This window comes from Chrysemys picta, chromosome 15 (genome assembly GCF_011386835.1).
Source record: "Chrysemys picta bellii isolate R12L10 chromosome 15, ASM1138683v2, whole genome shotgun sequence".
Lineage (NCBI taxonomy): Eukaryota > Metazoa > Chordata > Testudines > Emydidae > Chrysemys > Chrysemys picta.
In genome coordinates, this window is record NC_088805.1 from 34,384,090 (window position 1) to 34,398,344 (window position 14,255).

At 40.8% G+C, this 14,255-nt stretch overlaps 1 protein-coding gene across 2 annotated transcripts in view; it reads right to left on the bottom strand.

The window, feature by feature from the left end:
- KREMEN1 (kringle containing transmembrane protein 1) overlaps positions 1 to 14,255 on the bottom strand; it is a 96,163-nt gene that overhangs the window by 18,878 nt on the left and 63,030 nt on the right. For both annotated transcript variants that reach the window (XM_065568956.1, XM_065568955.1), the window contains exons 6-8: positions 11,793 to 12,125; positions 9,636 to 9,794; positions 6,835 to 6,919 (exon numbers count right to left, since the gene is read on the bottom strand). In XM_065568956.1, coding sequence (XP_065425028.1) covers positions 6,835 to 6,919; positions 9,636 to 9,794; positions 11,793 to 12,125 — 577 coding nt within the window. The remainder of the gene's footprint in view (positions 1 to 6,834; positions 6,920 to 9,635; positions 9,795 to 11,792; positions 12,126 to 14,255) is intronic.

The following is a 14,255-nucleotide window of genomic DNA, read 5'->3' on the forward strand; positions in this document are numbered from 1 at the left end:
CTCTATGATTTCATGATCACTTTCACTCAAGCTGCCTTCTACTTTCAAATTCTCAATGAGTTCCTCCCTATTTGTTAAAATCAAGTCTAGAACCGCTTCCCCCCAGTAGCTTTTTCAATCTTCTGAAATAAAAAATTTTCTGCAATGCAGTCCAAGAATTTGTTGGATAGTCTGTGACCCGCTGTGTTATTTTCCCAACATATATTTGGATAGTTGAAGTCCCCCATCACCACCAAATCTTGGGCTTTAGATGATTTTGTTAGTTGTTTAAAAAAAGCCTCATCCACCTCTTCCACCTGGTTAGGTGGCCTGTAATAGACTCCTAGCATGGCATCACCCTTCTTTTTTACCCCTTTTAGCCTAATCCAGAGACTCTCAACACTTCTGTCTCCTATGTCTATCTCCACCTCAGTCCAAGTGTGTACATTTTTAATATATAAGGCAACACCTCCTCCCTTTTCCCCCTGTCTATCCATCCACACCAACATTCCATGTTGAGAATGAGACTGGGGCAGCATTATGCTAGGCACTATACACCACATAGTAAGAAACCATCCCCTGCCCCATATGGTTTACAATCTAAATAAACTAGACAGAACAGGATGAGAGGAGAAACAGAAGGCACAAAGAAGTGACATAAAAAGGTCACAGCAAGAGCTGGGAAAAGACCCAAGGTCTTCTGAGTCCAAAGCCACTGCCTTGTCCACTCGACCGTGCTGCATTATTACTAAACAATGATCTGAAATATAATTAAAGCACCATTAAAACAACGCTATAAAATTGCTAAAAGGCTAGCTATTTTGGGACTATTTAAAAATGGGGAGAGGGTTCTATTTAGGAGCTAATCAATGTTAATAATGAAAATGCCTCTTAAAAAAGTGTATTTACAGATGCTTTCTGGAATGTAGAATAAATTCTACATGCCATGAGCTGCCACAGCCAAAGTGCAGTCATCCAGTGATCCATGTGCAAAAGTGGAACACCTATCAATAAAGTGTCAGAGTGCTAATACCTGTCAGGATGAGGCTCAGATAGGAAGTCACATATTCAGGGCATTAAAAGCTAACAATGCAAACTTAAAAATCAATCTGCCACTTTACAGGCAGATAATGTAAAAAGGGTAGTACATTGTGATCCTCAGTGCTCCAACCTGTTTTTTGTGCTAGTGAACCCTAACAGAAGGTAAATTACAACAATTGTGCCTCATTGGCACAAGGACAGGTGTTGCTTTTGCAAAGTGATGATGAGAGCACATAAAGCAAACTGCAACTGAAAAATTTTCTTGTTGCTTCTGAGACACCCAGGACTTTCCTATTTTAATATAGCCAAATACAAGGTCATACATTTAGGAACAAAAGATGTAGGAGAAACTTACAGGATGGTGGATCCATAAAGAACATTGGGGTTATGGTAAATGATCAGTTAAAAATGCACTCTCGGTGTGATACTTATTGCTAAAAAAGTTACCATGAGCTTTGACTATATAAATAGAGGAATATCAAATGGGAGTAGGGAAGGGATAACATTGCTTCGTGGTTTGGTAAGACGGCAACTGGAATTCTGTGTTCAGTTCTGGTTGCCACACATTGAAAAAGGATGTTGAAAAATTGGAGAAGATTCAAAGAAGTGCTACAAGATTGATTTGACTCTGGGGAAAAACACACATTATGGTGAGAAACTTAAGATCACTCTGTTTAGCTCACTGAAGAGAGGTTTAAGAGGTGTCTCGATTGCAATCTAGTTCTACCTACATATGTAGAATGTATCAGACAGTGGAGGCCTCTTTAATCTAGCCGACATAAGCATAAAAAGGTCCACTGGCTGAAATTTGAGTCTAGAAAAATTAAAACTAGAAATAAGCTGCACATTTTTAACCAAGAGGGTAATTAACAATCACAGCAGATTAACCAGGTGTGTGATAAACCCTTGCTCACTTGAAGGCTTCAGCTCAAGACCAGATGTCTTTCTAAAAGGTATATTCTAGTTAAGCCATAAATTAAAAGCTTGATGCAGGAATTAATGGACAAAATTCTATGGCTTGTGTTCTTCAGGAGGACAGACTAGATGATTATAATAGTATCTTTTAGGCATAAAAAAATCTTTGCATCAATAGTGAGTGGTGGTCAAAAATAATAACCATGTTCTCAGCCTGGTGCACTAATTCTTTTCATGCCCCTATTGCTAGTGAGAACACAAACGAAGAGCGCTCTTTCTTGTACTAATGACCACTACCCAGTAGGAAGACTTCAGTGACTCTGAAAAAGACATGAGGATTGTGGTGGATAATCAGCTGAACATGATGATAATACAGCAGGGCACAGATTATCCAACAAGTTCTTGAAATGCATTGGAGACAGCTTTTATTATAGAAGGTCGAGAAAGAGACTAGAGGAGAGGGTATTCTGCATTTAATTCTGACAAACAGGGAGGAGCTAGTTAAGAATCTGAAAGTGGAAGGCAGCTTGGATGAAGTGACCATGAAATGATAGAGTTCATGATTCTAAGGAATAATAGGAGGGAAAACAGCAGAGTAAAGGCAATGAACTTGAAGAAGGCAGACTTTAGCAAACTCAGACAATTGGTAGGTAAGATCCTGTGGGAAGCAAGTCTAAGAGCATGTTTATACTTACCTCTGGAGTGATCAATCCAGCAGGGGTCGATTTATCGCGTCTAGTGAAGACGCACTAAATCGACTGCCGAGCGCTCTCCCGTTGACTCCGGTACTCCACTGGAGCGAGAGGCGCAGGCGGAGTCTACGGGGGAGCGTCAGCAGTTGACTTACCGCAGTGAAGACACCGCGGTAAGTAGTTCTAAGTAGGTCGACTTCAGCTACATTATTCACATAGCTGAAGTTGTGTAACTTAGATTGATCCCCCCCCCCTAATGTAGACCAAGCCTAAGGGAAAAAAGAGTTCAGAAGAGCTGGCAGTTTTTTAGAGAGACATTATTAAGGGCAAAAGAGCAAATTATTCCAATGTGTAGGAAAGATAAAAAGTATGATAAGAGGCCACCCTGGATTTGCCAAGAGATCTTCAATGACCCCAGACCCCAAAAAAGAGTCATAGGTTAAATTACAAAGGATGAATATATTTAAAAAATCAACACAAGCATGTAAGGACAAAATTAGAAAGGTTAAGGCACAAAATGAGATTAAATAACCTAGGGATAAAAAATGGTAACAGAGCATTTTACAAATATGTGGGAAGCAAGAGGCAGACCAAGGATCAGGTAGGCCCATTACCAAATAATATAGCAATGGCCGAAGTATTAAATGCCTTTTTTGTTTCAAGTTTTCACCAAAAAGTTTGCAGGGATCTGACGACTAACATAGAGAACAGTATAAATGGGGTAGAATCTGAGGCTAAAATAAGAAAAGAATAAGTTAAGAATGACTCAGACAAGTTAGATGTCTTCACATCGGTAGGGCCTGATGAAATATGTCCTAGAATACTTAAGGAACTAACTGAAGACATCTCTGAGCCATTAGTGATTATCTTTGCGAACGTATGGAGGATGGGAGACATACCAGAGGGCTGGAAAAGAGACAAACATAGTACCTTTCTACAAAAAAGGGAATAAGGACAACCCAGGGAATTGTAGACCAGTCAGCATAACTTTGGTACCGGAAAGATAATGGAGAAAATAATCAAACAATTAATTTATAAGCACTTAGAAGATAATAAGGTAATAAGTAGCAGTCAACATGGATTTGTCAAGAACAAATCAACCTAATATCCTTCTTTGACAGGGTGACAAGCCTTGTCAATAGGGGGAAGCAGTGAATGTGATATAGTTTGACTTTAATAATGCTTTTACTACTGTCTCACATGACCTTCTCGTAAACATACAAGAAAAATGCAGCCTAGATGGAGCTACAATAAGGTGAGTACACAACTGGCTGGAAAACTGTTCAGAGAGTAGTTATCATTGGCTCACAATTAAGCTAGAAGGCACATCAAGTGGGGTCCCGCAGGGATCGGTCCTAAGTCCAGTTCTATTGAATATCTTCATAAATGATTTGGATAATGGCATATAGAGTACACTTATAAAGCTTGTGAATGATACCAATCTGGGAAGGTTTGCAAGCTCTTTGGAGGACAGGATTAAAATTCAAAATGATCTTGACAAACTGAAGAAATAGTCTGAATTAAATAGGATGAAATTCAATAAGGACAAATACAAAATACTATACTTGGTCGGGAATAATCAACTGCACAATAGGTATTGATTGCCTATGATGGAGTACAGCAGAAAAGGATATGGGGTCAACAACATAAGACTCTTGCAAAAAAAAAAAAAAAAAAAAAAAAAAGAGTGAGACACAAGAAGTAATTATTTCACTCTACTAAGCACTGATAAGGCCTCATCCGGAATATTGTGTCTAATTCTGGACACCACACTTCAGGAAAACATGTGGGCAAATTACAGAAAGTCCAGAAGAGAGCAACAAAAATGATTAAAGGTCTAGAAAACATGACCTACAAGGAAAGATTGAAAAAATTGAGCTTGTGACATGCTGGAGAAGAGAGGACTGAGAGGAGACATTACAGTCTTCGAGTACATGAAAGGTTGTTATAAAGAGGAGGGTGAAAATTGTTCTCCTTCGCCACTGAGAACAGAACAAGTAATGGGTTTAAATTGCAGCAAGGGAGATTTAGTTTAGACATTAGGAAAAACGTCCTACCTGTCCGGGTAGTTAAGCAATGGAACAAATTACCAAGTGACGTTGTGGAATCTCCATCATTGGAGGTTTTTAAGAGCAGGTTGGACAAACACCTGTCAGGGATGGTCTAGATAATACTTAGTCCTGCCTCAGTGCAGGGGATTGAACTAGATTACCAGTCCTACATTTCTATGGTTCTATGAGCTCCAAAGTCATGCTGTGGCCAAAAGAGCTAATGCAATCCTGGGATGCATAAATAGGGGAACCTCAAATAGGAGTAGGAAGGTGATTTCACCTCTGTATTTGATACTGGTGGGACCTCTGCTAGAATGTTGTGTCCAATCTGGTGCCCACCATTCAGGAAGGATGTTGGAAATACTTGACAAGGGCTCAGAGAAGAGCCCTAAGTATGCTTAAAAGATTGGAAAACATGCCTTAAAGTGAAAGACTCAAGGATCTCAATATATTGAGTTTATCAAAGAGAAGATTAAGGGGTGATTTGATTACAGTCCATAAGTACCTACATGGGGAACAAATATTTAATAATGGACTCTTCAGTCTAGCAGAGAAAGGTGTAATACAATCCAATGGCTTGAAGTTTGACAAATTCAGAATGGAAATAAGGTATATATTTTTAACAGTGAGAGTAATAAACCATTAATTGACATAATTTACCAAGGTCATGGTGGAGTCTGCCTTACTGACAATTTTAAAATCCAGATTGGATGTTTTCTCTAAAAGATCTGCTCTAGGAATTATTTTGGGGCAGTTCTCTGGCCTATGTTATACTAGGGTCAAATGAGATGATCATAGTGGTGCCTTCTGGCCTTAGAATCTATGAATGGCTGAAAGTTGAAGCCTGACAAATTCAGACTGAAATAAGGCACACATTTTTAACAGTGAGGGTAATTAATTGGAACAATTTATCAGCTGTGGCGGTGTCTCCCTCACTGGCAATTTTAAAAGCATGATATGCTCTAAGTCATACACAAATTATTTCAGAGACGTTCTATGGCAGAGGTGGGCAAACTACGGCTCACGGGCCACAACTGGGCAGGGGGCAGTCAGGGGACAGGGAGTGGGTGTGTGTGGATGGGGCACGGGTCCCAGAGGGGCCGTCGGGGAACAGGGGGGTTGGATGGGGCAGGAGTCCGGGGGGGGGGGGCGGGCCACGATTCCCCCTCCCCTAACCGGCCCTCCATACAATTTACAAAACCCGATGCGGCCCTCAGGCCAAGAAGTGTGCCTGCCCCTGTTCTATGGCCTGTGTTATACAGGGGGCCAGATTAGATTATCTCACAATGGCCCTGCTAGCCTCAAAATCGTTGGCTGAGAGTATGCATTTATTAATATCTTTTAGACAGACATAAAATCATTTAAAATCTTCAAATGATGGCGAATCCACAATGTCCCTAGATAGGTCGTTCCAATGGTTAATTACCCTCACTGTTATGGAATTACAACTTATTTCTAGTCTGAATGTGTCTAGTTTCAGCTTCCAACTATTGGATTTAGTTTGCCTTTTTCTGTTAGATTTAAAGAACTGTCTACTATCAGAAACCTCTTCCATGTGTAGGTACTTGTAGACTAAAATCAAGTCACCGCTTAACCTTCTCTGTCAATTAGGTAAATAGATTGAGCATCTTAAATCTCTTGCTATAACACGGATTTTCAAGACTTTGAATCACTTTTGTGGCTCTTTGCTGCTGAAAAATTAGAATGGGTACAGAAGAGAGAGAGAATATAGACTAGCTGATTCATCGCTGACAGAGTGGGCTGCTCTTTAACATTTCATTAATACTTTTTGCATTAGATATTAAAATAATCAGCCTTCCTCCCAACAATGCTGAAAATCTTTGTTTAATTTCTTCTCCTCTGTAATTTTAGTCTGTATGAGAATCCTCTCACCCCTGGTAACATGAATGTCCATAAAATAAAAACAAAAGGGATCCTTCAATTGCAAATTTCATTCTACAAAGAGTGGAAAGGTAGAGATGTGCTTTGTCTGGCAAGTGATTGAGGAGACACTGAAAACAATATATAACCCACGTTGTTGAACATAACTAGTCACACAGTATAAGAAGGTGAGAGTGGTTCCCTCCAGGACACAAAGAATTCCATGCATGAGTCTGAATCAATATGTCACAGGTAAACCTTAATCATATACTTACTTCATTATGAAATGCAGAAGTATCTTTGCCAATATGGCTGAGACAGTTAGGATGAGGAGAGCTGTGAGGCCATATACTATCCACTCTATGGAAAAGAAAAAGGCATATCTTCTAGCACGTTAATTTGCTTATAGTTTTAAAATAATGTATGTGCTTTCCGTTTTAACACACTTACTCTTGGACACTCAATTGAAAGCTTCCATTTCAAGCAATGTTTAAATTAGAGCAATTCAAGCTGAAAGAGATCTTTTACATTCCAACCAGCCCATTCCCACTTGGCTAGTGCAAGACAGTTCGTTATAAAATTTCAAACTTCAGAAATTTTAGAGTAAATATCAGGAACTATTTCCTTACAGGTTTCAGAGTAGCAGCCGTGTTAGTCTGTATCTGCAAAAAGAAGAACAGGAGTACTTGTGGCACCTTAGAGACTAACAAATTCATTAGAGCATAAGCTTTCGTGGACTACAGCCCACTTCTTCGGATGCATATAGCATATAGCATATAGCATCCGAAGAAGTGGGCTGTAGTCCACGAAAGCTTATGCTCTAATGAATTTGTTAGTCTCTAAGGTGCCACAAGTACTCCTGTTCTTCTATTTCCTTACAGAGATTTTAAAGCTGTGCAATTGTCCATCTTTGAAAAGGATGGAAGCACATTCCTAGGGAATTTTAAAAATAAACTGAACAATGCTTATGGGAATGTACCATAAGAAGCAATTCTCCATTTGCAAGGAGATTGGCTGATCTCACATCAGCATTTGCCCTGTTCTTTTCCCATTGCAGATTCTGCTCAGTGTTTGATCTGTGTTGTACTGTCCTGCTCGGTCTCATTGCATTCCTTTAGATTGTTGGCTCTTGGACATTGCACCAGCTCCTTAACCCCTCTTTAGTTCCCTTCATCATTCCAGCAGCACAAAGGGGATTCAAAAATGCCTTGAAGCATAAGAACATAAGAAAGGCTGTACCGGGTCAGACCAAAGGTCCATCTAGCCCAGTATCCTGTCTACCGACAGTGGCCAATGCCAGGTGCCCCAGAGGGAGTGAACCTAACAGGCAATGATCAAGTGATCTCTCTCCTGCCATCCATCTCCATCCTCTGACAGACAGAGGCTAGGGACACCATTCCTTACCTGTCTTGGCTAATAGCCATTAATGGACTTAACCACCATGAATTTATCCAGTTCTCTTTTAAACTTTGTTATAGTCCTAGCCTTCACAACCTCCTCAGGTAAGGAGTTCCACAAGTTGACTGTGCGCTGCGTGAAGAAGAACTTCCTTTTATTTGTTTTAAACCTGCTGCCTATTAATTTCATTTGATGACCCCTAGTTCTTGTATTATGGGAATAAGTAAATAACTTTTCCTTATCCACTTTCTCCACATCACTCATGATTTTATATACCTCTATCATATCCCCCCTTAGTCTCCTCTTTTCCAAGCTGAAGAGTCCTAGCCTCTTTAATCTCTCCTCATATGGGACCCGTTCCAAACCCTTAATCATTTTAGTTGCCCTTTTCTGAACCTTTTCTAGTGCCAGTATATCTTTTTTGAGGTGAGGAGACCACATCTGTACGCAGTATTCGAGATGAGGGCGTACCATTGATTTATATAAGGGCAATAATATATTCTCAGTCTTATTCTCTATCCCCTTTTTAATGATTCCTAACATCCTGTTTGCTTTTTTGACCGCCTCTGCACACTGCGTGGACATTTTCAGAGAACTATCCATGATGACTCCAAGATCTTTTTCCTGACTTGTTGTAGCTAAATTAGCCCCCATCATATTGTATGTATAGTTGGGGTTATTTTTTCCAATGTGCATTACTTTACATTTATCCACATTAAATTTCATTTGCCATTTTGTTGCCCAATCACTTAGTTTTGTGAGATCTTTTTGAAGTTCTTCACAGTCTGCTTTGGACTTAACTATCTTTAGCAGTTTAGTATCATCTGCAAACTTTGCCACCTCACTGTTTACCCCTTTCTCCAGATAATTTATGAATAAGTTGAATAGGATCGGTCCGAGGACTGACCCTTGGGGAACACCACTAGTTACCCCTCTCCATTCTGAGAATTTACCATTAATTCCTACCCTTTGTTCCCTCTCTTTTAACCAGTTCTCAATCCATGAAAGGACCTTCCCTTTTATCCCATGGCAGCTTAATTTACATAAGAGCCTTTGATGAGGGACCTTGTCAAAGGCTTTCTGGAAATCTAAGTACACTATGTCCACTGGATCCCCCTTGTCCACATGTTTGTTGACCCCTTCAAAGAACTCTAATAGATTAGTAAGACACGATTTCCCTTTACAGAAACCATGTTGACTATTGCTCAACAGCAGCAGCTGAAGATACTCCTAGAACAAAAGAGTTCTAAACTAGTGCAGCACAAGTGCCTCCTGGCCTTTCCTCCACACTCAGGCTTCAGCATGTCATGGGTGGGATAGTATGGTGCAACATGCTCTGGCAATCATGGCTGATAGAACAGCCCCAAGGGGGGACTTGTATTTGAAAATGCAAGTTAGAGAAGCTCCGAGGCCCTCAGCAGTCTCAAGTATCAGGGTAACACAGAGGTAGAGTAAAACCACCTAATGACCCTCTGCTTCTCCCCATGTGCATTTAGCACCACTTCGTGTCACTCTGATCTAGCCTACTCTTATTTGTTCAATGCACTGTCCTATACAGTAAATGTACATCACTAATGCAGCACACAGAGAATGAAAAGACAAAGTAAGCCATTTCATAATCTGTATATCAGTGCATTTTCCCTGTTGTTTCTGCCCATCAATTCCCTTTGGATATTACCAGGCATGATGCTAGGGGGATGACTCGGGCTGGTTGTGATGACATAAAGTATCTTTGAAGACTGGGCTGCATTGATGCGGAGATTTGCTTGTTCAGTTATCACCTCAGTAAATTTCTGATCGACTGTAGTAATGTCCTGGTGTAGCTTTTCTTTGGTAGCTGAAAATACAAGAAGTTATACAAACAAGACCTTAATTTACTTATTTGGGCATAGTTTTTGACTTTGTATTTTGTTACACAAGAACTGCGACTCTGTCTGTCTTATACTGGGAACATATACTATTATTTAATGGCTGATGCTAGGAAAGTCTTATCAGTCACTATGCTGCAAACAGCATGGATTTTCTGAATGTTAATTGTTCATAAGAACTCTATTGGACCTATTCAAGGACCAAAATGTTTTCCTTCTAAAACCTTAGATGATAAATAGAGACATATATAAAGGAGAATGGGCCAGATTCTGGACCCAACCCATATACTCTGCTTTGGAGGCATATAAGGGCCATAAAAGGGCTGCAACAGCCCAGGGGCAATTTTCTCCAGCACAGGAGCTATGTGAAGCTGGCATATGCGGCCTTGTGCCCGTCCCCTTTGCAGCACCAACTGTAGGGGGGCTCGCCAAAGTAGGAGAGAGCGTAGCAATAAGCACTCAGTGATACAGTCTTTCTGGGCTATACAGCAGCCCATTAGCAGCTGTAGGGAAGCTACCATACATTAGAGCAGCCCTAGGGGGCCAAAGCAGCTCCCAGCAGAGACAGACTCTCCTTTTAGACTGTGCCGCTCAGAAGGCACAACTCCTAAATCTAGCCTAATAATTCCAGAGGGAGTTTCTCCAATAATCACAGATACATGAAAAAGCCAAACTCTCGCCAGGTGCCTCCTTAGGGTTATTGAATTGTTTTGAAGAAAAAGGCTGTGGCCCAGAAAAAGACAGGAAGATCCATATCAGTTAGAATACTATCTCATGCTTGCTCCCTACGATGCTGAAAAGGAGACTCTTCTACCGGTCTATAAACTGAGGCCAAGCAGCAGGGAGTGGGAGTGTCAGAAAAAGGAGAGAGACCTTGCTTATCTTGAAGGATCAGAGAAAAGCAGCTGCACTGTGTCTCAGAGGGATAATATACATTGTTTTGTAATTAGGACAACATAATGGCTTCTCCAGATCTCAGGAGACAATGCTAAGGATTGCAGTTAAATATTCAGCGTCTTTTGTTTAGCATGTGTTTTTCTTTTTGTACAACCTACTTGCTATTAAAAAATCTAGTTTGCTTAGTGAAACTTAAAGTCATGTCTCTAGTTAATCTGTTTTGGGGACAACACATTGCTTGAAGAGTTGAAGCATTCTATGGTAGTTTCATTGTGGACTGGTAAAATTAGTATGAGTGGCCATCTGTCCACCGGCTGTCACTGAGGAGAGGGACAGGTCTCTATCTACAAGACATACAATTAGAAACTCTGAAGATACAAGAGATACACAGAACAACAAAGGCTGTGTCTACACTATCATTTTCCAGAGGTGCTGGAACAATTTGTATAGCAGGGGTGCAAAGAGCCCTTGATCCAAACTGTACATGATGGAAGCCACTTTGAGCCAGCGGGTACCACAACACCTCCAGCACCTATGCCTTTTTCCCTAAAATTTTCTTACACCAATACAGCTTTGCTGGCACGAGCAATGGTGAGTGTTCTAGCATAGACAAGATGAAAATGATCTGAGCAAAATGACTTGAATGTAATTGGTACAGTCACAGAATCCCAGGACACTTTCAGTCTGAGTGGAACATACAGGGAGTTGGAAAGAGCTAAGAAAAAACAGAAGGTGCAGCTAGACTACTGGCACCATTTTATTTAAACTTCAGTCTTTCTTTCAGCTCCACCATGTCAGGTGTGGGGGAGGGGGACGAGGGGAATGTGCTTTTCGGTTAGCACATAGTTATTTGAGAAACTGCTGAAGGGCAGACTACTAAATCAAGACAGAAGTTTGGGTGGGAGGCCTTACTCCCGGAACTCCGACTACACTAAATGGAGGACCCTTAGATGTACAACATCAGTTAAAATATGTGCTTTCTCTGTGTCTGTAGGGCAAGTCTTTATGTGGTCTAAACACCTTAGAAAAATGATCCATTGGGAGCTAGGTATGGAGCATTAGCCTCTTACCTCTGTACACGACAGCAAATCCCTGGGCCTGATTGATTTGATCTGAGAAAAAATACAAAATGACAAAATCCAAAGAGACATTAAAAGAGATGGGAGGCTGGTTCCTGCCATCAAAACGAGCCAGCACATGATAGGTGTAGCCATCCAGCACCTCCACCATGTCTGTAGAGTCCTTGATGTCAAAGAGAGTGAAGTCGAACTGGATCTGAGATGCTCCTGGAATTTGTATGGTCCAGTAGCAGACCCTGCCTGTGGCATAGGTGTCAGGGAAATCTGGGGAATAGATCACAGATGTTGGGGAGGTGTAGTTCCCTCCACAGGCACCAATGAGGGCTGTGGGGAAAAAGAGAAGAAAAAGGAGTGAAAATCAAATTTGTATAGGCTGTACTTCCACAGCATGTTTCATCTAAGAATAAATCTCACACGCTACAAACATCAAGGGCTCAATTGTGGCTTTAAGCTACAGGGAAGATCCAGGAGTACTATGTCTCAGACCAAAGCAAGATGCCTATGTGGGTACCTGGGAGCATGGCCGTTGTGCTACCCTCTTCCAGGGTGCAATGTGCGCTTCTTTCACAGGAGGCCAACTCCACTGATATGGTGCAGAAGTGGGAGGGGCCATCAACCACTCTCATTTCTTTCAGAAAGCCTAATGCCAGTCTAGGCTGCAATTGTGCCTAGATCTTGTGCACAATTGTAGCCAGAAATTTGTGCCCTCTCCTCCCTTGAGCATCCCTCCAGGGCTGGGGATAATCTGGTCATAATGAGCTAACCACTAAGCCTCACCAACTCCCTTCCTACCCCTGTGAGGGCGGTACGTGTAATAACGACTCTTGCTTATGGGATATTTCTCCACTTCCCTATAATTAAAGCATTCTTAGCAGAGTTTTATCTTTTTTATGTAATTGTTTTAAAATTTCAAGTGTTTTGTTTTTGTACAATTAATAAGTAAGTTTGACACATGGATAAGTGGAATTACTTGGCTAAGAATAATGCCCTATCACAGGATCGTTTGCAAACACCTTATCCATCAAGCTGAAAAGTTTCCAACATATGTTTTGTATGCAGTAATGCTTGAGGCTACTTTATTATCTTTTGTTCAGTGCTGCTCTGGTGCTCACTGCTATCATTTATGTAAACTAATACATCCGGCTGGTACGTGATTTTGTACAGAAAGAGTCCATGGACAGTATATTGGCTGATTTTCAAAGACATTAATGCAGCATCTCTGATGTATACTGCTACCATCAGTGCTTAATCATTATCTTTCTGGTTTGCATTATTTCAAACGCCCTTTCTTGGGCTGTTGAGAGACTATCATCAGCTCAGCCATTGTGTCCTGATGCCAACTTAAAGATCAGGTATTATTATCAGATTTTACATCACGGTTTAACCCTTTACAACACGTGGAGAGGAGACTAAAATACATTTATGCAGAAAGTGGTGATGGTCAATGCTCATAGGTCTGAGCATAGTCTAGGGTTGCCAACTTTGGTTGGACCAATTCTGGAGATTTAATCACATGACAATATTTAATGAAAAATTAATCTTCAATTCCTGGAGACTCCAGGACAATCCTGGAGGGTTGGCAACCCTAGCACAAGTCCTTTTAGTTTGTAGAAATCAGACCTTTCAGACTAACGCCAACAACTTAAACGACTTTGGAGGAAAAAAAAAACAGAAGATAAAATTTGCAAAATAGCTCAGCTATACTGTTCCAGCATTATTGTTGGTAACATTACAATCAGATACACTAATGCTTTTAATGGTTGTGCGTGTATGTGTTGCTTCACATGTTTATAGCCATGTATAAACAATTAATCTGCACAAATGTCCTGGGAGGCAGATATGTAAATAGTGTTATACTGCACCCTATTAATAAAATAGAACCTGACTGTCACCTTGGTCCCTCTAACTCAGCTCTTGTCTGTGGCCATTAGGCATTTCCCATGTTAAAGGACAATTGGCTAGCACAGCCCAACAGAGAACTACTCAACACTAAACTGCAGAGCAGTGTTGCCAATTCACCTTTATTGAGATTAATGTGACTTTGGCTCTGGCTGCGAAGAGTCTCATGATGATACTAAAAGCTCTATTGGTGTGTGTTGGGAGGGGGAGGGCTCTGTTTCCATATAATGCCCTGTAGCCTAGAGGAAAGTCCAATGAATTACAAGCCGAGATACCACGAATTCTAGTCCCAGCTCTTCGACTGACAATACTTCTGTGTCCTTCATAACCCATATTATGAACAAGATCTCACACATGTAACCAAGAACTTACCCATGGTCACTAGTAGAACTGGGAATAGAATAGAATCGCTGATATAACAGCATCAAGTCTCATCCACTTTGCCAAACTCTTTCCACGGGACATATCAGTTTAAGTGATTCTGTAACCCACCATGACACTCTAAGGGTTCTTTAGCTCAAGTGGTAGCTCTTCACATTTTTACATCCAGAGATC